Source organism: Procambarus clarkii, chromosome 88 (assembly GCF_040958095.1).
Source record: "Procambarus clarkii isolate CNS0578487 chromosome 88, FALCON_Pclarkii_2.0, whole genome shotgun sequence".
Lineage (NCBI taxonomy): Eukaryota > Metazoa > Arthropoda > Malacostraca > Decapoda > Cambaridae > Procambarus > Procambarus clarkii.
Genome location: NC_091237.1, coordinates 20,065,262 through 20,086,538, shown reverse-complemented (window position 1 = coordinate 20,086,538; position 21,277 = coordinate 20,065,262). Strand labels below are relative to the sequence as shown.

Here is a 21,277-nt window from a genome sequence, read left to right as displayed (position 1 = left end):
AAATATCCTTGTGTATAAACATATAAAATCTTGCTTTAAGGTCACACACACATTAATGACCAATTACAACACTCAACCCATTTTATGTCTTAAAACTTTGCTTTTCTTATTTACCCATATGTTTGTGAAACAATAATGTTACTGTATGTATAGTGCATATAATACGCTGTATAAATATAGTACTGTATAACAGATTGATAGATCTCACCAGAAACGTGTTGCCGCCAAGCTGTCTCCCTCAGTAACGTGGGGACACGTAGCTTGAACAAAGCGCCATTCTTCTTGGAGAAAATTGCGCTGCAAACTCGATGCATGAGGTTCTCGGTGCAACATACACACAAACTGATCCAGCCATTCTAAATACACCTGGAGAGACAATTAACATACTTGTATGACAATTTATGTGTAACATATTAACATTGCTATCTTACTATCCATATTGTATTATCTTATTATTTCATAACACTATGGCTGCCAGCATGAAACCTGGCAGCCATAGTGTTATGAAATAATAAACAGCAAAACATACCTGCAATACAAACACAAAAGAACGAACTACATGTCAGTGGAAAGAGGAAGGGATTGCAGAGAGGTGTAAAAATAGTACATTAATAATAAAGTTGTTAAAGTCAAGCTGTCAATGTTCTGACCAACTTTAAAATCTTTTAAATTGTTACAATATAAGGGACATAGCAGGAAAGCAGAGATACATAAACAAACTGATGCAACTGTTGATAAACAATAACTTTCCCAAGTAGTAAAATGTGTCAAATCCCAAAATTATTACTGACAAATTTAAATTAATGATTTATGACTAAACTTTTATATTGTATATCCAACTAATCAGGAAGAAACAAGTGCACCAAACTTACTGAATTGATTCTGAATAACAAAGATGTTAGTTTAAGTGTGTCTAGCCAATTAAATAATTTCAGAACATGCCTTAATACAAATACATTGCACTCACTTCTAACATTCTCTTAATGTTAGCATCAAGTTCTTCTATGGCTTGATTCTGTCTTTGTTCCAAGTTATCTCGCAGCTCTGGGGTGAGGTGAATGAAAAGAGCTTGGCATGACCGCAAATACTTCTGCCTCACCAATACAGCAAACTTCACACCCTCTTTGTACTCTCTCATAAGCTGTGTGAAAGCAAAAATGATAACATCTAATAAAGCATTTTAAAGCTCACAAATATCAACAGTACATATATCAAAGTCTGGACAAAAATTAAACTAGACAATATATTTTAAACACAACTAATTTCTTCAACACTATAACAATATTAGTCAATGTCCCTTGGCAAATACGGTATATAATAACTTGAACACTGCTGAATCTCAGTGCCTGACCAGATACTTTGATAATACTAAACCTAAATAGTTGACTAATGCTAAGTGTAAGTACTTGTCTTCCATCAACTTACTTCCTTAATACTAAGTCTAGAAGGTTTCTCAGGCATTTGTTCCAGTCTCAGCTTAAGACACTCTCTCATCATTTGGAGTGAAACAGCAGCCAAGAATATGAACATTGAATAAAAGGGAGGGAGCTTCATAGTATCAAATTTGGAAGTCCAAGGGCCATATTTGTTTAGCTCTTGCAAGGTCACAGCCAATGCAACTGAAGGTACATCAGATCCATACTGAAATATAAATTACTGACATTAATGGTACATTTCAGAGCTAAAAATGGCACTACATAAAGTTAATTAAACACAAATTATATGCACAATACATTTTAGTTTCTTAAAATATGACAGAACTCAAACTTAGAGGGAACATGGAAAGTATTTTTCTGGGCAGCATGCAGTTACTGCCTTAGGCATAATCCTAGTGACCTCTGGTCAAGACAAGTCAAAATTCAGCGCCAGTGCAGCTGGGAACTTTCAAACTTTTCCTGCCAGGTCATGCTGGTGCTAAGGAGGCACAATCCAGACCTGAATCATTAAGTTGAAAAGTCCAGATGGGCCACATTCTCCTCTCAGTAGATGGGATTCTGTAATACCACTGTATCAGCTAAAAGCTGAGAACTCTACTACTGATATAGAAGAGCCAAAGCTCAAAGCTTGTTACAAACTTCATGGAAGAACAAATTCTCAAAGTTCCTACCTCTAATACAACAACACATTCAAGAAAATAAGCAAAGGCAGTAACAAATGCTAGAGTACCAGGAACTCTGCCCAGTAGCAAAGTGCACAAGAAGAGATCTGGCAGCCAAGGAAGCGCTTTAGCTTAACCCTGTCCACACAAATAACAAGGATGGTTGAGAAATACCCATGGCTGGGACAAAATTAACAAGAATAATGAAATGTTAGCAAGGCTTGACCAGGAGTAAACATGAAAACTGTTACAACACGCTGGTGATAAAAGATCGGCCATACCCTGTACACAGTACAAAGTGCTGGACAAGGCACAAGAAGTGTAAAAAAGAGGGAGATCTCCAGACAAGAAAACCAATGCAAGTGTACTATAAAATTGGACTTAGGACAGATAGTAAATATATGCTTAGCACAAATGTTTACATTTTTATAGTAAGGAAAATCAAGAGGAGAATCACAACTGTTAAACACAAACTGACTAAGCACAGAGATGAGTGCAGATGCACAAAGGGCTTGCTACACATGTACAAGAAGCACTCAATAATGTAGCATAAGTCACCACAAAACAAAACATTTTTAAGATAACAGAAGCCTTTTAACTCCAAAGTCTTGTCTCACCCTGCAAGACGTCAGGACAGAATGCGAGATTGGGCTGGAAGACTTTGTTGTGGTGTCAGTGGTGCCACCTGTACGTGACCTGGTGGGCTGTTCAGTGCTCTAGTTAACTAGGGTGTGAGGCTTAGCATGTTTTTTATACTAAGATGTCTCCTGGAAAGACACTTATGTTATGCACAGTGGAACCTTGATTCAACAAACCTCATTTCATCGAATCTAAGTGTGGAATGCATTTTCAATGATGGATTTACTAACTCGATTTGACAAACCGGGGATAAGCAGGGGATGTGTGGATTTGCTTAGGATGCTGGGATTGAGTTCGCAGATGGAGGCAACATATAGGAAATAGTTTGAGCTTTGGGAAAGCCACTGAACATATTTAAAACCACACTTTATGGATCTTTTTTTTTCCAGTTTCGAAGGTTCTCGTTCAGTAAAATACAGGTATGGGCCCTTTTGCCTTGAAAATGAAATTTCAAGACTTGTGTGTGGTAAATATGCTAAACGAGGTTAAATCTCTTTACTCTTGGTTATTGCCCTTCACATGACAGGTTGAAATTATAATTTTGCTAAGCAAATTAGCCCATAGAGCGTGGGAAATGAATCCTGGAGGCATCTCCGTTTGCAATAAATCCCTCACTGCAACGAATTGGGGTTAGTCCCATATAGTTTACTGAATCAAGGTTGTACTATACTGCACCTTATTGTCTACATTCTAGGCAGGTTCAAGTATTCAGCAGTCTACCTAGCACCAGTCTGACTAGTTAATGACAATTCAAAAAGTTCCATCGATGAGTAATGTCAACCTGCCCAGATTGCACCAGATCTTAATGAGGTCAATATGATTTTACCTTAGGAATCAATTGAGTTGGATTGCTCAGAAATTAAAACTTACAATTACTATATAATGGTACTGTACTACCTTCAGCAGAATTTTTTTTTTTAATATAAAATATCAAAATGGTCAAATCATCAAGCTATATACTGTTAAAATTTCCCACAAACAACTCACTCTCATCAAAATACACAGAAGTGCACTACATTACAAATAAATGCAACAGAGTAGTAGCTACCCTTTGTAATTTTCCATTCCTTTGTGTTCTGTGAGGTTCATCCAGGATGCACATAGTACGAGACATTACATCACGGATCACCTCGGCCACTTTATCAAAAGTCTTCTTCATGCCTTTATTTCTTAAAAGTTTCTCAACATACTTCCTGTAAAACAGACAGTTACTCAAAGAAACTGGGTTGTTTAAAAATGATAAACAAAATACTCCTGTAGTAATAATCAGTAACAAGTGCTGTATAAAAGTGCTAGCATTACGTGTGCACAAATCAACATATTATCATTTAGATTTACAAGTAAAATTATGTTTATACATTAGTAGCCAAGGAATTGATAAGGGTCCCAAATGGACTGAAAAACTTTCATTTAATTTCAGGTGTTGGTTGGGTTATTTGTCTAATTAGCAATATATACTTGCTTCTTAAACAATCAATTTCTACTACTACAATTCCAGATGTTATACATTCATACATCACCAAAATCTTGCATCTAAGCATAATTCAAAAGAAGTTGAAACTCTAGGCAGCCCTCTGGCTACATCTCTACCAGTCTTCTTTCTAGTAAGGGCTTTTATTCCATGTTCCTTTCTCACTTATTCGAACTATATATAACAAAAATAATTACCTGTAAGGATTGGCTTCCATGAAGATATCACTAAGGCAACGACGGAGTCCACCAGCTGGAGGAGCAGATGAATGGCCAGGAGGCAGCAGAAAGCCACTGTTGGTGCTAGTAGTTGTGTGTCCTGAGTCCGTCGAGTTATTTGAGTCAGATGGGTTAGAGCTCGCATCAGACTTATCACAGTCTACGACGAATCGAACAGAGGATGCCGACTTGGAAATGCACGTTTCTGTTTCTTGCACCGATTCCTCATATGGAGTTGCTAATGGTGCTCCAGAGTCATAACTGGATGTTGGAGTTATTGCACCAGTAAAGGAGGTACTAAATGTGGGCCATGGTATGAGGGTATTGGTCATGTTTCCAAGGAGCTTCCCGAGGACCTCAATTTTCATTCTTAACTGAACACTTGTATTGTACCATACACACAAAGCCTTGTATCTATTTACAAATTCTGGCTGTTCCCATTCTGGAAAATGCAGAGCTAATTTCTTTGTAGATGGGAAGAGAGACTCTACATAGTCAAGTTTCTTTAGCACTGCAGCAACTTGAACAAGGCCCTCTGTTTGTTTCTCCAGACATCCCTTACACCAAATGGAGAGACAGCCACTACAATCATCTTCCTCCCCTGCCACTCTACTAGCACCAACGCCATCAGCTGCCACATGAGTCAGTACAGCAACTCCCCCGATCCTCAGATCTCCTGTACTCACCAGTTCATCAACAGAGGTTATTTTCATTTCAGACTGGACTTCAGCATCTTCAAGATGTTTCTTTTTTTTATTGAAGTCAAAGTTGAAATTTAAAACTTCCTGTATTACACCATAAACCTGCAAATAATCACAAAATCCAAATTAATATTAAAGTAGGAATAAATGGTGAAAACGGCAAAATACATAATGATACAAAACCAGCAAGGATCAAGTTCCTCAAGGAGATATGAATACAGAGGCATATTTAGTAAATACAAAATTTACATAGCATGTAACATAGCACAGACAAAAATTACCTCATGTCTTTGGGAAATCAACTGGGTATCAAAAGTGTTGGAATCTAAGCCAGCTTGCCATGCTTGAAGTTCCAACCATAGCATTTCGTACAGTTCCTGTTGGTAGAGCACCTCTTCCTCGCTCTGCTGGCAATATGACAAATACCGAATTTATGAGAAAAATTCATGAAATCCAATTTCCATCTACTTATCAGCCCAACATCTTACATCTACAAATACATAAAATTTAATGACTCTGATCTATTATACCTTCATTATAAAATACTGTACCAACATTCATATAAACTACTGGAACTATATGTGCTGCACAAGGATAACATACCTGACGCTGGTTAAATACAATTTCCTGAGTGCCAGGTTTGACTAGACTCTGTAAATGAGCGAAGTATTGAACACGATCTTGAGGTAATTCCGCAGTAGAGATTTTACGCTTATCAGTTTGATCAGATTCAATCCCATCTTCACATTTTCGGCAAGACACACTCATGTACCGTGATCTTGAATCAACCTGAACAATATATAAAACTAAGAATTAATTGACCCTTCCATTTATAGCACAGTCAGAAAGTGGTTCAGTTGCACAAAAATACATTTTTAATAAAAGAACTGCAAGATCAAATAATAACAGCAGCAAAAACAAGAAAAGTTAAATCACTGGCAAAAAAGTCATAAGAGGAAGAATATAATGAAAAATAGTAATAAGCATATAACTTTAGGCATGTAGGAAAGCTGATGTGTGCGCCTACATTACAAATGACAAGCATACTGCTTTTCCTGATAATTTATTACTTTTCTAACGTCAAAATCTGCATTACTAGAAATATATAAATAATGCACTATGAACAATCATTTCCATAATGAGAAGGAAGATATAACTAAACATTATGTATATCTTTACATTTGTTTATAATAAGGAGAAAACCAGGTGGAGCACCCACCACTGCCAAGACAACAGCCCGACTCCTACCTGTTTTCCATGATAAATTATTATTTCTTAGGCTTTTATAATGTCAAGATTAATATTTTAAATAAAGTCTACATATGAGGTGATGAGCAGACAGCTACAATCTTTTGTTCTACTTGATTGGAAGTGCAACATGCTTGTACACATATTACTTCTTGAAGCACTTGCCAAAGTATTCTTTGTTATTAGGGGAAGTACCCTAAGGATCACAATAATGTTCCTGGCAAATAAACACTAGGCAGAGAGTAAGCACTCTCACTTGACTTGTTGGAGTCAAGGCACATCATCGTAGTGGCATGAGGAAATCACATTACAAAATAAACCAAGAGACTCCCCAACCCCCTACTCTTAAATTGCACTTTATCTGATCTGGTAAGCTCAGGAACTTGAATAATGCAGGATTAGATACAATATGATTTACTGTTTCAAATGTGCTTATTTCTAATATTGATACATTAAAAGAAAGTAGTGGTAATGGTGATGGTAATGATTGAAGATGATTATCACAAATATCTTAATTGATCTATGATGGATGATGATGATGAGCTAGTCCTCATGATGCTAGAAATAACAATTATGAAATCTTGACATGAATCAGTCAAACAGACATGGAAATATTCCTATCTTTAACTATCCAATAAACAAACTATACACCACACACTTCTTTTATGTAACATCAATGTAGCTCAAAGAATCACCAATGACTTATTTACATGTACAGTATAGTACAGTACAGTACATTTAATTTTATTTTTTTTACGCGTATAACCTACATCTATTCAAAATCTTAAATTTGCAGCACAGCAAAAAACACTTTTTTATGAAAAGCAATAGAAATGCAAGATGAAAAAAAGGGCCATGTACGGAAGCACACCAAGTTAGAAGCAAAAAACATAAAAAATAAGGCAGAATTTTAACAGCAGCATTTTTTTAAGTATACAGCAAGTAACTAGGTGACCACCAAGTGGATCAGTTATGTCAATATGGCTGAAGCGAAGAACTGCCAAGGGATGAAAGGACAAATGTTGTCTTTGCCTCTCCAGCACCGATATTCAATGGCAACCGAGGCAAGTCACTAATACCTTTAAACGAAGAGTGGACACCACAGTATACTCAACCACGTGACCAGAAACAGTCTGACAGCAATCCACAGTATTTAGGCATGTTGTAACCTACAAAATTTGTATACAATTCTGTAAGTTTGGTCAGTAAAGCAAAATGATATAGAAGCATGAGACTAGTTCCCAAGAAGGAGCAAGCCTAATCATTGATGCTGGTCTTGAACAAAACGGAATGAAATTAGTTTTAAACAGCCCATACATGCTTTACTTTGATAGGAACAAGGATGGGGGGGAATTATTGGTGGCCACAATTATGAAAATCATCCATGGTATATTATATTACAGTGCATATTATATATATATATTTATATATATATATATTTATATATATATATATATATATATATATATATATATATATATATATATATATATATATAATATATATAAATAAAATATATATATATATATATATATATAATATATATAAATAAAATATATATATATATATATATATATATATATATATATATATATATATATATATATATAATGTGATTGTTTAAGATGGTCATTAGCTTAGGAGGAAAATATAAAATGAATATATGTACAGTAGTACCTGTATAAAGTTCCTAGCCACTTACCTCCTACTGCACTTCCTGTCTTCTGTTCAGTGATCTCTCTTTAAAATTAATCAGCTTAAAATAAAACCATTCTCCTAATTAGTTTTTGCTCGCGGCCTATAGTACAAAATACAAACTGTTTTGAAGCATAAATTATCCATATTTTGTATTAAGGCAATTGTTGTTGTGTGTATCATTCTATCTTGGCAAGAGAGAGGTTAATTAATACCAATTGAAAGATTACTGTCTAGTATCTCAGTTCTGTTCTTCACAAATCTAATCTGTAGGACTCAAGGCCATTTATATATTCCCTCTATACGTAATTCAAACAATATGCTTAAAAGAATGCAAGACTAATGAGAAGCAGAAAATAGAACATACTACATTGAGGAAGTAATAGTCAAGTAGTGGCTATTATGGACAATTTGTATTATTTAATCCCTCTTCACAAGATTTATTATGTCAGGAAAGGAAAATTAATATATACAATTTTAATGGCATTTATACAATACAGTAATGTACTGTAACAATAAGATCACTTTCTCAAGATTCAGTAACATCTTGAGAAATTCTCTCTCTCTACATCTACATAACTGCCAAGGATGATACCTTAACTGCTGGTGACAAAGGCGGAAGACTCTCACATCGTTCATCAGAATCCGAGGTCGTGAGATTGTTCATTAAATTTGTCAGATTTTCTAAAGTTGACTGTTTATGCTCCCTGTCTTGAGAACGCACTCGGTCCATAGAACGCTTACGTTCTCGATACTGTTGTCGTGTTCTTTCAGGGGCTGATGAAAAAATGCCTGTGTAAGTCTCTTAAACTCTACACATCATATAATTACTGTAATAATATATGACTTGACTACCCACAGCCTCAAAATTTAGTAAATGAACAGAGTATGTACTTTCTTTGAATTATTGTATATATTTTCATAATTGTATAAATTTTTATAATTTCATATACAGTATTTAATAGCATATAACACTACTAATGAACTAGTAATGAACCCAACAGTTTAGTGGAAAAACATGTAATTTATGGATGACTTATATACAAAAGCAATAATTCAATTAAAATATATAATACTTATTTCTTAAGCATTATGTTTTTGAAAGGCAAAGCATCTTTAAAACCAAAATATTTACCAAATATGATTGACTAATGATAATTTGGGGAATACTGTATTCTCATATTTTATACACTGCACCTAGAGGGGCCATGTTATACTGTACCCAGGAAAGCTGCTATACTGTGCAGTACTTGATAAGGATGTAACAGTGTTATTAACTCTATTTACAAAGCATAAAATATTCAAATGACTAAACGTATGGCAAATTTAAACTAAACAAAATACAAGACACCTGTTACATGGTCACTTACAGCTGCACATGCTAATTGCTCCTCTCTGAATAACTGCAACAGGAAAATCCATGTATTTATCTTTAACTTACAAGTACTGAACAACCTACTTTTATCATCAAATTTATTGAAATTAGATAAAAACCTAAAAGTGTAATAGGCAGCACTCACCATTTTCAGGTATTACATGATCCGAGAAGCCAGGGAGAGAAAGAAATCTCTCCGCAGTGTTGCGACGTTTCAAAGTTGCTTTTATTGTTTTTGCTGCTTCTTTGGCTTGTGAACTATAAAATAAAAATTATAAATCAAGTACATTACAGTACAGTATATTAAAATATGACAGCAAATATACAAATTTTCTTACAAAAATATTTAATATATAAACTGTGGGACATTCCTACCACCTCCTGCCCAAACCTCACAGTAGTCTCTCCAAAACATCAACCAAAAGTTACAATACCCTCGAAGTACATAAGAAAGGACATGAGGGCAAGAAAGACCTACAGCCAGTAGACTATGATGGATACCTAGATGCTAGAAGGGTGGAACCGACATAGGGTCCTAGGCTGAAATGGAGGGAAGTGAGATAAAAGAGAAAACACTGGAAAAAAAAGTGAGAATGTGATAAATGCCAAAACGTTAAAGTTTCAAAGCATCATGTTACAAAGAGCACTGGAAAGACGGGACACCACAAGCATAACTCTAATCCTGTAACTACACTTAGGTAATTAGCTGGGAATTTACTTGACCAATGTACAAGTAGACTATTGCCATTTGCAGCTTACAATCACATAGGATATATTTTTATTCCAGTAATATAAAATACATTATCCTGACATTTCTGTAGTAAAATATATTCTTGCTTACCAATACGCATCCCTCTCCTTCTGACGCCTTTGTCGGGCAGTGCGTGGGGGGGTTTTCCCAAATTCTTTTAAGTAATGTGCCAACTCCTCCTCTTCCTGTGTGAAGGAATCAAAGCTCTCAAGTCTTTCGACATCTTCTTGTGCAACCAATTCATCACTGGTGCTACTGTTTCTTCTGTGAAATTTATACATACATGTATTAATGCTATGGTACCCTCTTAATTAACACACTAAGCATCAAATAGCTAGATTTTTAACTGAACAAAATTGTGAGTAAATACGGTAGGTATATACAGTACTGTAATGAACACTTCCATCTTTAGATACTCCCTCAATATTTAAATTAACTAAACATGCTTACCGGTATTTACTGTAGCCTATGCATACTGATTAGCCTTAATATTATTGACAAATACTGTACAGCAGTGAACTCTTTTCGTCAAATCTAACACATATTCAAGAATTATAAAAATATTTAATCGAAGATGACAAATTATACAGTCTTAGTTAAATTCCTAAAATAGTTAGGATTTGTTAAAACATCAAATATTTGAATACTGCACTATAATTGAAAACCTGAATAATCAAATAAAAGATCGTGAGACAACGTTCCGAACAAAAATTCATTCTGATATTTAATCCTGAATGTACAATCATCACTTATGCTCACAGACCACTGAAATTAGTCTCACAAGAATGACAGCAATGGAGTGGGTTGCAAGACACTCCCTCTGAACAGTGTCAGGAATGTTTACATGTAACAGGAATGTAGGCTTCCTATCCCAACTATGCAAAACCAAAATGTAAAACATTACATTGTAGGCCTATACACAATACTCAGTCACTGTTTTTATCAAATATGTGTACATGAACTCTGATATTCAACACAAACACTGCATTGTGTAAGCTAATAAGTGAAACAACAAACATAAAAGCCTCCAAAGTGACGATACAAGTCCTCCCATCCTGCATCACGGCCCCTCCCTTCCCCATCAACCCATCTTCCTTCATCTCACCAAACCAGAAATAAGATGCATATATTTGTCTTGTTTATTTTGCCTTGCCTTACTTTTAGCATGAAATGAACAGATTGGATAGGAATATGGGCGAGAGAGTCGACTTAAATAAGACTTGCCTAGTATGGGCTAACGGGTTCCCTGAATGTTATGTACAGTACTTAACATTATGCAGGACAGCATACATAATTGTCAAGTAAAGGATTGAGTAGATAATTACTCACAATTAGTATATGCTCTGTGATAACCTTAAAATAATAATTGCCACCTAATGAAATAACAATAATTAAATAACTTCTTGGAAGCACACAAGTCCTTAAAAACCTGTCTCCAAGTAATTTTAAACTAAGGACATTTATGAGCCTTGAAGATTATCATTTTGGGTCCATTTAGGATAAGAAATACTTATAAGTCTTGTAAGTATCAAAAGACGTAATGACAAGTGTGAGGAAGTTCTCACTTGAAACTGGAGGAGGAGGTCCTCTTGGCCTCGACCTTGCTGGGGCTTGACACTTCCTCCTCGATGTCAGAGTCCGACAGCTCTATTTGGAAGTCTATTCCAAGTCTCTCCCTCCAGCCGTCGTCATCCTCTTTGGACATAGTGGTGTGAGGTGTGGCGTCACATGACAGAGGTCCCCGGGGTGTGTGTGGAGGGTGGAGGCCAGGTCCTGGAGGGTACTGGAGGGTCCTGGAGGCCACAGTTATCTGCCTCCCTCCACCAAGGTAAACAAACTGGCCAGCAGCCTCTCACAACCTCCTCTTAACCCTTCCATATAACTTATGTATCTAGAACATATAATGTATAACTAACTAGCTAAAATTAAATTGTATAACTAAATAAATGTATATTTATAACTAATTAATGTATAACTAAAATGTATAACTGTAAAATGTATAACTATAACTAAAATGTATAACAGCATTTACCTACATTTTCACCTTTCTTGGGATAATCACCCTTATTTTGAAAGTTTTAATAAAGTTTAAGTGTGCATATTAAGGGGTTTATTTTTGGTTTAAGGAATTAGGTGTAACTTAATTTATCTTGTAGTTTTGAGGCATCTCATGTATAACCTCCTCTGGCAAATTGTATAAAATATTCAGTAAAAATACAGTACGTAATGTTGCAACAAAATCAAATTTAACTGTTGTGGCTTTGCATCTTAAAATGATACGAATTGAACCACAATAGGAAAAGTTCATCCCTTGTCATTATAATATTTTCCGTGTTGCATTTTTTTTTTTATATATTTGTTTACACCAGACACCTGACTCCCTCCCCGGGGGGGCCGGGGCCGGCTTGATGAAGGAGTTACGCAACATCTTACGGGTCTTTTCGTTCTTATCACTGTGGTGGCGGCTTTTCCTTGGTGATTTAGGAAGGTATAGATGTTGGCTGGTCATGGTAAGATGGCCACAGTTAAGGTGTCGTGGTGGTGGACTACAAGACGAGGTCATCCAACATGACCTCGGGCGACGACCGGTCCAGGACCAGTCCTGTTCTGACCCCCAATATATATTCTGTCTCTACAGAGGTCACGACCTCTCCTAGGATGCAGTTGCACCTCCAAAAATCTCCAGTATCAGCTAATGATACTGGTAATGGCTCCAAGGGGCCACCACTTACGGGCTATTCATGCCCGTGCCACCTTTTGGGTGGCGCTTAATCTTCATCAGTCAATCAATCTGTCTATGTCGCTAACTTTTATTAAATGTGTAGTCTATGACAAAAGTATAACAATTGCCAAAGCAATCTATTGTATAAATAATTTATACTTTGATATTAACTGCTGTTCATTTGGGTTAAGAAAAGCCGAAAGTCAATGTGCTTTTCTGACATGCCAGATTTATTTGCTAATGAAAACAGTTTGCCCATAATTAAAGTTGTAAAGTATTTTAGTAATTAGATGCCTATATATTAAATTATTCATGGTAAATTAAATACTGAAGACAGCCAATGAATTTGATTGAGAATAAGTCTTGCCTAACTGTTTTAATATGTGATGCAAATATTATTTATACTTTCAAATTGCTTACTCATATAATGCTACATAGTCTCCCTGGCTTGGTGCCTTCTTTTGATAATTACTTACTCATATAATGTGGGAAATGTCAACTAATTCATTATAAAGCCTTGCCTAACCTTGCCAAGTACATTATTTCTGTATTGAAGTCCATATTTAAATGTGGGGCAACACTTACCTGTAACCATTCAATTGATTTTAGTAACTTAATCGGTTAAATCTTATGCTGTTACATTTTCATCTAAAAAAATAAGTCGTGTAAGAATATTCTTGGGTACTTGACATTGTTATATTTGGTATAGGGCCCTTTCCACCACCGCCCACGGGATGGGTACATAATAAAGAAAGAAATTGAATTTGGTATATGTAAATCTCATCTTTCCTATTTTATATATCTCAATAATTGTCTTTATTTGCCAAAACATGTCTGCTATTTCAAGGCTTGTTAGTGTATTTAGTCCTTTCTTAAGAAAAAAATGCTTTAGAATAAGCTATTGTATGTATCACTAAGAAAGGCAACTTACTATTAAGTGTCTCAGGTGTTTTGTAATGTTTCTATTAGTGTCATTATGATTCTAACAATTGCTCCTGTTTACATTTTTTTATTCAGTATCATATATATATATGAGCACTAAAAATGTTTATATAATTCATAATTATAATAGGCAATACTGTATTACTTTATGTAATTTTTTCCTTGTATGGTTAGGAACTTGTAAAGAAGGTAAGTTATATTTATTTTATTTATTCTTTTACTTATTTATATATACAAGAGTTCTTACATTCTTGTACAGCCACTAGTACGCGTAGCGTTTCGGGCAAGTCCTTAATCCTATGTTCCCTGGAATACGACCCTGCGAAAAATCGTTTAACAACCAGGTACCCATTTTACTGTTCGAGTTAAACAGAGGCTACAGCTAAGTATTTGCGCCCAGTAAATCCTCCCCGGCCTAAACCAGAATACAAAACCAGGACAAAGCGCTCGCGAAATGCCAGGCGAGCGTCTTAACCACTACACCACGGGGACTGGTTATATAGAGGTACAACCAGAGATGGTTGGTACAACCGGTATAAACCAACCATTTATAAATATGTAAAGTTGAAGAATGATTAAATAGTTAATTTATCAATTAAAATGCAAAGTAAAATTTAGTACTGTGTTTCAAATACTTGAAATTGTTTATGGATAATGTATTTTAGTTTTTAATTTTCTAGGCCTTTTTTTTTATGAACAAGCTTAGGTATACACAGCAATGTGCTGCACCCGATTCTATATGAAAGACTACAGAGTGCAGATCAAAAGCTAGGTAGAAGTTCATCTACTATCTTGCATCTGACAGGATGGGTAGTCATACATGGAATCAGGAGAGAACATGAAATGCAAAGGTTATCTATTAGCACTAGCAAATTCTGGGTACAGCACAAAAATATCTTCCAATATTCGTGAGTGTATGAAGTAGTTACAGATCTCAAAGTACATCATACCTGAAAATCATTGATTACAGGGAAATTGCAGGTACTGTACTGTTGTGTTGGAGTTTGTCCTAGCTCTTGTTTACATAGTTTACAATTAGAATGTTCACCATTGGGGAATTCATTACCTGCAGACACCTGCCATAGATCTCGATATCCCAGCCTAATTCTTGCAATTACAATGTCACACAATCTAGTGGATGTTTTGTGCTGCCTGTACATATAGTTCTCAGTTCTAAACACATCATAGCTCTATACTCTTCCTTTCTGGCCTTTAAGTGTCACTGACTGCTCTTCTGCCATCCCTAAATTCCTGAAATACTACAAGGCTTACCTAACCAATGACCATTCAATAGGATCAACTTTGATAAAAAGTTGCAAATATATTGATAATTAAACACAGGATAAATTGATTTATTCTGGCATTCTCTTACCATATTAAAACCTCTAAATAATCATTTATTTTGTCACCATCACTTCCATCTTGATTTGTTTGGGACTGAACTTGCCTATGAACTAGAGTAGAGTTCCAAGTTGGTCGACTTTTGTATCATCGTAGCCGAGTCGGTTAAGGCAGGCATCTGGGAATTGCCAGATTGCAGGTTCAAGTTACTCCATTGCCTCAAAATGTTTTTCACTAAGATCTATGGTAAAGTAGGAAGCATAAATTGTATTTCAGTCTTAAAAAGAGATCTACATGAATTTCATAAATGATTGGAAGATTGGCAAATGCATTTTAATATTGGAAAATGCAAGACCTTGGATGTGAAGCATAACAATGTGCCTACTTATATTGTGGATATAAATAGGAGCTGCTGCCTATATATCCTTAAAAACTGATTTATGAATGGCCTACTGACCGATACAAGGCAGCAGCTCTTTATATCCATGATATTAAAAGGAGCTTGACAGTTCCTGCGATGGCGCTGGAACCAATCGTATTGGCGTTTGCCTTTCCATTGGAGACTTTTGGTGCTGTGGAGAGGGGGGACCTGCTGCATGGGTGACAGTTTCTCCTCCGTATCAACCTACCCTGGCTTTGCACCCTGGAGTGGCCCAGAGCACAATTCCATAGTCTCCCAAGACTGATGGATGCCTACTAGATAAGAGCTTCCACATGTGAGCCAATTGGCCTTCTGTAGCTCCTTTATTATAATAATAATAATAATAATTTAATGTCAGGGGGACAGGAAGCCAGAGTATATTCATACACATGAGGCTGTATCAAGGTCCCCTCCCACCCCCCTCGGGCGAATTGCTGACTAACTCCTGAGTACCTACTTACTGCTACGTGAAGAGAGGTGAAATGAAATGTGCCCAAGCATTTGTCCTGCCAGAGATTCGAATCTGGAATTCTCGATTGAGCATCAAGAACGAACCCGACTACTAATGGGACCTTCACTGTTATGTTCAAACGATGATTGGTTGATCTGGTTGATCTTTACAACTGTACGGAGTTGTGAAAACCATATGAGCATAGTATACTACACATATAATGTAATTATGATAGAATTCGATACCATGATTATTGAATTGGATAGTAGCATTTGTGATAACTGCATTACTATAGTATGCAATCATGAGTTGATAGCAGGATTTTTTTCATGGTCAAGGTAAACTTCACTACATCCATATTGGTGCATCTTGGCTTCATTGTGTAAAACCCATACAATACAGTTGAAATGTATGATACTGTAATGGCATTACCCAGGATGACAGCAACTGCACTTTACCAGTTAAACTTAAAAAAAAGGTAATTTTTAATAAAACAAATATTTTAATAACATTTTAATTATTTAACAAGATCTATAAATATGATCTTATATACATGTGAGTATATGACATTTATCTTTTAGGTATCCATAGTTAAACAAATAATAATGGACAGACTTTGTGAAGACTAATGCTATTATTCATAATGAGTCACACACCTGGTACAGGCTAGTAACAAAATTGCACATTTTGCTCCTATTAGTGTTGCAATCATTTTTAAAAGTATATTTTAAGACTTAACAGTAATTTTTGAGACAAGGCAAATAAAGTACAATACTCTTTTGTTGACTAAATAGACAGCAGGAACTTAAGAAGTTGAAGTACTTATGGTAGAAAAAAAGAATTTATAAAATTCTTAGAACTATTGTACAAAATAATTCTCATAAATTATTGACTATACCTTAAAAATCTTGTGCAGAACAATTTAATATAATCAGTCGCTGATATCAATTTATATGATGCATTCTCCAGAGCATTTATGATCTTGACTTAATTATAGCTACCTAAATTGTTGACTATATCACTAGTCTTCAAGATTGCCATTTATAATCACTATGAATGTTCCACCTAATTCTAATAAAAAATTCTGTACATGGAAGTATTTACATTGTGTAGAAAAATACAGATATATTTACAACATACATTTCAACAACACTGAATATTACATGTGTTGGCTATTGAAAAAATATAAAAACTTAACTCGTTAAGCTTTTCCACTGAGCAAGATAATGAGGTAAGCTTATGCAAACCGGTTAATGGTATTATGAAGTCAAGCTTAAGTAATCTATAAACTAATTTTGTTATTCCTACACATAGCAGAATTATGATTGGATCTATTACAAACTTTGCATCAGTGGGTGCAGTGATGAGTAGCAATGGCTATATCAGAGCAAAAAGCAATAATGAATACTTTCTGTAAATTCTTTTTTATACATATATATTTAATTTGATAAAAATACTGTTATACAGTTTAAGGCATAATATATGCTACTAAATTTCACATTTATCTTTAGAGATGAACTTATTCAGAAACAGAACTTAGGACACTATTAAATTACAATCAACAATCCATTCACATATCACTCATAGATAAATGAATACAGTGATGGCATTTTTTCTAACTTATTGTATGTATATCTATTATATATATATATATATTTAAGTACATATATGTCCATGTATTCCCAAAGGAAATACAGCATTAAAGAACGTACATATGTACACATGTGTGTGTGTGTGTAATTACCCAAGTGTAGTTACAGGATGAGAGCTATGCTTGTCGTGTCCCATCTTCCCAGCACTTTGTCATATAATGCTTTGAAACTACTGACAGTTTTGGCCTCCACCACCTTCTCACTTAACTTCTGCCAACCGTCTACCACTGTGTTTGCGGTAGTGGTGCGCAAGAGGTGCGACCACTTGTTCTTGAAGTTCCATGTCTCAGGAATTCTTCCCAATCAATTTTGTTGATTCCTGTTACTATTTTGTACATAGTGATCATTTTGCCTTTTTTTTTTCTTTATCTTTTAGTTTTGGCATACTTAATGCCTCTAAACTCTCCTCATAGCTCTTGTCTTTCAGATCTGGGAGGTAACTAGTTGCATGTCCTTGCACTTTTTCCAGTTTGTTGATGCACTTCTTAAGGTATGAGCACCACACAACTGCTGCATATTCATCTTTGGTCTCACAAAGGTCATGAACAATTTCTTTAGTAATTATTTCAAAGCAATTTTGAAATTGCAAAGTGTAGCATGGGTTCTTCACTTAATGTACTTTGTGTGTGTGTATATGTGTGTGTATGTGTATATGTGTGTGTATGTAGTATGAATGTGCATGTTTAATTAATGTTAACAAATAAACTTTAAATCTTTATTAATTTAAAGATTTTTAATAGTTCTGTCAGTTATTTATATAATTCCTCACCTATTACATTAATTCCATAAACAAAATATAAAGGATATATCTATAAATAAATCACTACACAACAACACAGACTCATTCAACCATGGTCCCACTAAATTTTGTTTTCTTGTTAAGACTAGACACTGAAATAAAATATTACAAGAAATCATTAACATTTCATGTAAAGCTACTAAAACAGCCGTGACCAACACCCTCACATTTAAGCAATAAATATCACTAATCCCAAAATAATGCTTGAGTATGTAATAGCAAATAATGGCCTGTGCATTTTCTCATTTGATATTGTGTAAACTTTTATCCATCTTTCATAAGCTGTACTGGAGTTCAGCCTACCAACAGTAACTAGGATTGTACCCCTTATCATTAATCCAGACTTTCATTTTGCCAATTTTTAAGACAAAAAATATTCTTTTGATTAGCACATATAATAGACAACAACATTTATATCTAACACAAATTTGTAATAAATCCCAGCTTTAAACAAAATTACCCAAATACTCATAAGGCCTTCAGATAACTTAAAAAAAAAATCTGATTATTTGATACATGTTCCAAATATTTTAAATGGCCTTTAGATATTCCAGACTACTATCCAGGTTGGTTTTCCTTTGGTTAACCTGGACTTTCAGATGATTCTGTTTCAGATAACCAGGACTCTGTACAGTACAGACACCTCGCTCCAACGAATAACACTACAGTAAATCAAACTCCTGTAATGTATGAACGTTTGTCTTTAGCTCAAATTGCTGCTCGTTATAACAAAAAATGTTGTATTTATGAGGATTGTTTGCAGCTCAAATTGCTTGTTGTAACAAAAAATGTTGTATTTATGAGGATTGTTTGCATAAGTTGTTGTAGTGACAACCCATCAGGACACATCCAAGTAATCAGCTGTCCTATTCTATATGGAACCTACAATAAATACTGCATCGAAATTTTAAAAAATCAGCTCCACCCCGTATAAAGTAGTTTAAGTGAGGTCCCACTGGTACCTAATTTCACAATGAATAACAGACAAATTTTGCTGATTACTGTTCTAACAGTATTATGCATACTGTACTATGAATTTTGAGTGCCAAACCAAATAAATACAGATTATTTTCAAGTACTTAAATGTCTCTAATCTTGAAGACTGATGTAAAGATCACACTATCAGAAGTTAGGTTATTAAATTCATTAAGCGGTCATCAGCTGTTTCTTTGGCAGAAATATGAATATTTTTGAAATGAGATAATTTATCCTTTATAAGAGTACACAAAAACAGAAAAAAGTGAATATGAAAGATGAAAATTAGGAAAGACAATAAAATAATGCTGAACAAGATAAAATAAAGTTGATAAATTATACTTCTTTATCTTCAACATTTGGGTATATAACCCAACTAGTGTTCCTATTATTTACTTGTCAGTATGGTTTCTCGAATCCAATACATTATGAGTTTACTGAGGACTTGTAAAAGACAACATGTAAATTAGCATGAGAAATGTCAGTGATGTCTTGTAAAACACAGTATAGATGAGCTGTATGTCTAAAACAACCTATGAAGAACATCATAAACATAGATACAATTCAAGGAAAAGGCATAAAATATACATCAGTAAAAAATAATTATACAGTAATATAAAGGAATAAAAATACAAGAGAAAACATTACTACAGAACTTGAGGACGGATTCACATTTCTCCTGTTAAGTCTTGACGAGTTTTGTCACCGACAAACTCTGAGATAAAATGGCACTAGGTATAAAAACATTTTCATCATTCTTTACGAAGTGGGTGTATCCAGCATTGTCTTTAGGCATCACATGCACAAGTCGAGCAAAATTATCATCTCGTGTACGTATCCGTAGAATAACGCACCCGTGTCGCCACATATGAGGCATATACGTACTCGGCGAGTGTGGTGTGTCATTATTATAACATTTCAATATTTAAAGAGGTAGAAATATTTCTTAGAAACAACATTTTTTAGGTGAAATTTCTTACGTGCACCAGCAAAACAACAAGCATTAAATAATATATAATTTTTAATATCAGATTGTCATGTCTACTGGTAATGTTGAGTATTTACAATTATTATAATTTGCTTTCCGTATATCTCTTCTCAAGATTAACCAATAACACAACCTTATCTAAGAAATGTCAGTCACACAATCTACCACTCTCATAAGCATAAACAAGTTGTCAGATGACAATGTCTGCTTTATCCAAAAAGAGTTTATAAGTTCCTCTGGAAATTCATTTCTTAAACAAATTTCTCAGGAAGTAGATTGTGGTTGTTATTTTAAATCTAAACTTGCATAGGCTGGTAATGGTTGCAGCCCATAAGCCTCCTGTCACATGCCCGATTCTGCTATCCCCTCATCATCTGCAAGAGGGAATGAAAAATCAGATATATAATAATTATAATTATTTTATAATACATAATTAAATATCTTGAATGATAATGAACATTAGCCACATTCATAAATATAAATTTCAGCATTAATCTGATGTAATTGTTTTATGATTGGAAAACTTAAGACTACACTGAAATATGTGAAATCCCAAGCTTGTTACAGACTGTTACATTAGAACACTAAAGGCAATAACGTACTGATCACTAAAATATTCTCTCAAATCACACTAAAATGTGTTCAAAGTATATAAACACTGCCTAAATGCTCACATTTTAGTACTGTATAATACAGTAATCCTTAGCAAATCAAGAAGTATCATTCAAAGCAAGAAAGGTCTACTAAATGTGCTTTATATATAGATATTAAAAGATACAGTAATCAGCTT

General features: G+C 34.7%; 2 protein-coding genes across 10 annotated transcripts in view; both read right to left on the bottom strand.

Moving 5' to 3' along the window:
• The window catches only part of Mekk1 (mitogen-activated protein kinase kinase kinase 4), a 58,865-nt gene extending 46,818 nt beyond the window's left edge, over positions 1-12,047 (bottom strand). For 2 of the 7 annotated variants that reach the window (XM_045726754.2, XM_069317654.1), the window contains exons 1-13: positions 11,762-12,047; positions 10,287-10,460; positions 9,591-9,703; positions 8,666-8,847; positions 7,455-7,544; positions 5,731-5,916; positions 5,409-5,534; positions 4,406-5,229; positions 3,786-3,930; positions 2,716-2,802; positions 1,426-1,641; positions 968-1,141; positions 209-366 (exon numbers count right to left, since the gene is read on the bottom strand). In XM_045726754.2, the coding sequence (XP_045582710.2) occupies positions 209-366; positions 968-1,141; positions 1,426-1,641; positions 2,716-2,802; positions 3,786-3,930; positions 4,406-5,229; positions 5,409-5,534; positions 5,731-5,916; positions 7,455-7,544; positions 8,666-8,847; positions 9,591-9,703; positions 10,287-10,460; positions 11,762-11,901 (2,615 nt within the window). In that variant the 5' untranslated portion in view covers positions 11,902-12,047. The remainder of the gene's footprint in view (positions 1-208; positions 367-967; positions 1,142-1,425; positions 1,642-2,715; positions 2,803-3,785; positions 3,931-4,405; positions 5,230-5,408; positions 5,535-5,730; positions 5,917-7,454; positions 7,545-8,665; positions 8,848-9,590; positions 9,704-10,286; positions 10,461-11,761) is intronic. The other 5 variants (XM_045726755.2, XM_069317657.1, XM_069317656.1 and 2 more) reach the window with 5 other exon arrangements.
• A 4,526-nt stretch (positions 12,048-16,573) lies between these two features.
• Positions 16,574-21,277, bottom strand: part of Ptp10D (Protein tyrosine phosphatase 10D) — a 91,957-nt gene continuing 87,253 nt past the window's right edge. For 2 of the 3 annotated variants that reach the window (XM_045726762.2, XM_045726763.2), the window contains one exon: positions 16,574-20,861. Coding sequence is in view for 1 of the 3 variants with exons in the window: in XM_045726763.2 (XP_045582719.2) it covers positions 20,830-20,861 (32 nt within the window). In the remaining 2 variants the exon portion in view is untranslated. The remainder of the gene's footprint in view (positions 20,862-21,277) is intronic. The other variant, XR_006771411.2, reaches the window with a different exon arrangement.